The 723-nt window shown below is 59.3% G+C and overlaps 1 protein-coding gene across 1 annotated transcript in view; it reads left to right on the top strand.

Annotated features, from left to right (window-relative positions):
- Positions 1-23: 23 nt before the first annotated feature.
- LOC122545980 (farnesyl pyrophosphate synthase-like) overlaps positions 24-723 on the top strand; it is a gene marked incomplete at its 5' end in the record, with an annotated part of 1,796 nt that continues 1,096 nt past the window's right edge. Inside the window, 2 exons of the mRNA XM_043684832.1 lie at positions 24-170; positions 571-705. Coding sequence (XP_043540767.1) covers positions 24-170; positions 571-705 — 282 coding nt within the window. The remainder of the gene's footprint in view (positions 171-570; positions 706-723) is intronic.

Genomic DNA, 723 nt, shown 5'->3' with positions numbered 1-723 from the left:
GCAGTTCAGGGCTCTGCGAGGGTGGGGGGAAGATCTGTGTACCTACGGCAGGGAGGGCTCCTGATCTCACCACCTGCCTCGTGCTGTTGCAGGCTGGGATTGACGGTGATGAGCAACACACGTGTGCCAAGTCCATCCTGTTGGAGATGGGGGAGTTCTTCCAGATCCAGGTAGGTCTGCCAGGGTCTCGGATCATTCCGGAATTCCCCGTTGGCGCTGCCCAACAGAGGTGGGTACTGCGCATGCACACACCCTGGGGGGGGGCATGGTGCAGAACGATCGATGAGGCTTTCAATGCCAGTCTTTTAGCGTGATCCGTTAACACAGGGAGGCCGTGATAGCCCTCCGAAGGGGTGATTGCTGTACTGCACCTTCCCCTCTACGTGGGTCTGACTGAATGAGCCCCTGGAGCCAGCCCCTTTGGGGCGCAGGGCGGTGGGGGTGGCGAGGCAGCTCGGGTTGGGATGTCGCGTCGCTGAGTTTGAGGGGGAGGGTGACTGGGGTTTGGGGGTGCTGATATGAGCAGAGATTAACCTATCCTGGCCTTTTCCCGATGCCCTGCTGTCCCAGGACGATTACCTGGATTGTTACGGAGACCCTGGGGTCACTGGGAAGATTGGGACTGACATCGAGGATAATAAATGCAGCTGGTTAGTGGTGCAGGCCCTGCAGAGGGTCAGCACTGAGCAACGCCACATCCTGGAGGTGAGCGTCAAAACCCCT

Source organism: Chiloscyllium plagiosum, unplaced genomic scaffold (assembly GCF_004010195.1).
Source record: "Chiloscyllium plagiosum isolate BGI_BamShark_2017 unplaced genomic scaffold, ASM401019v2 scaf_88834, whole genome shotgun sequence".
Lineage (NCBI taxonomy): Eukaryota > Metazoa > Chordata > Chondrichthyes > Orectolobiformes > Hemiscylliidae > Chiloscyllium > Chiloscyllium plagiosum.
This window is presented reverse-complemented; position numbering and strand designations above follow the sequence as displayed.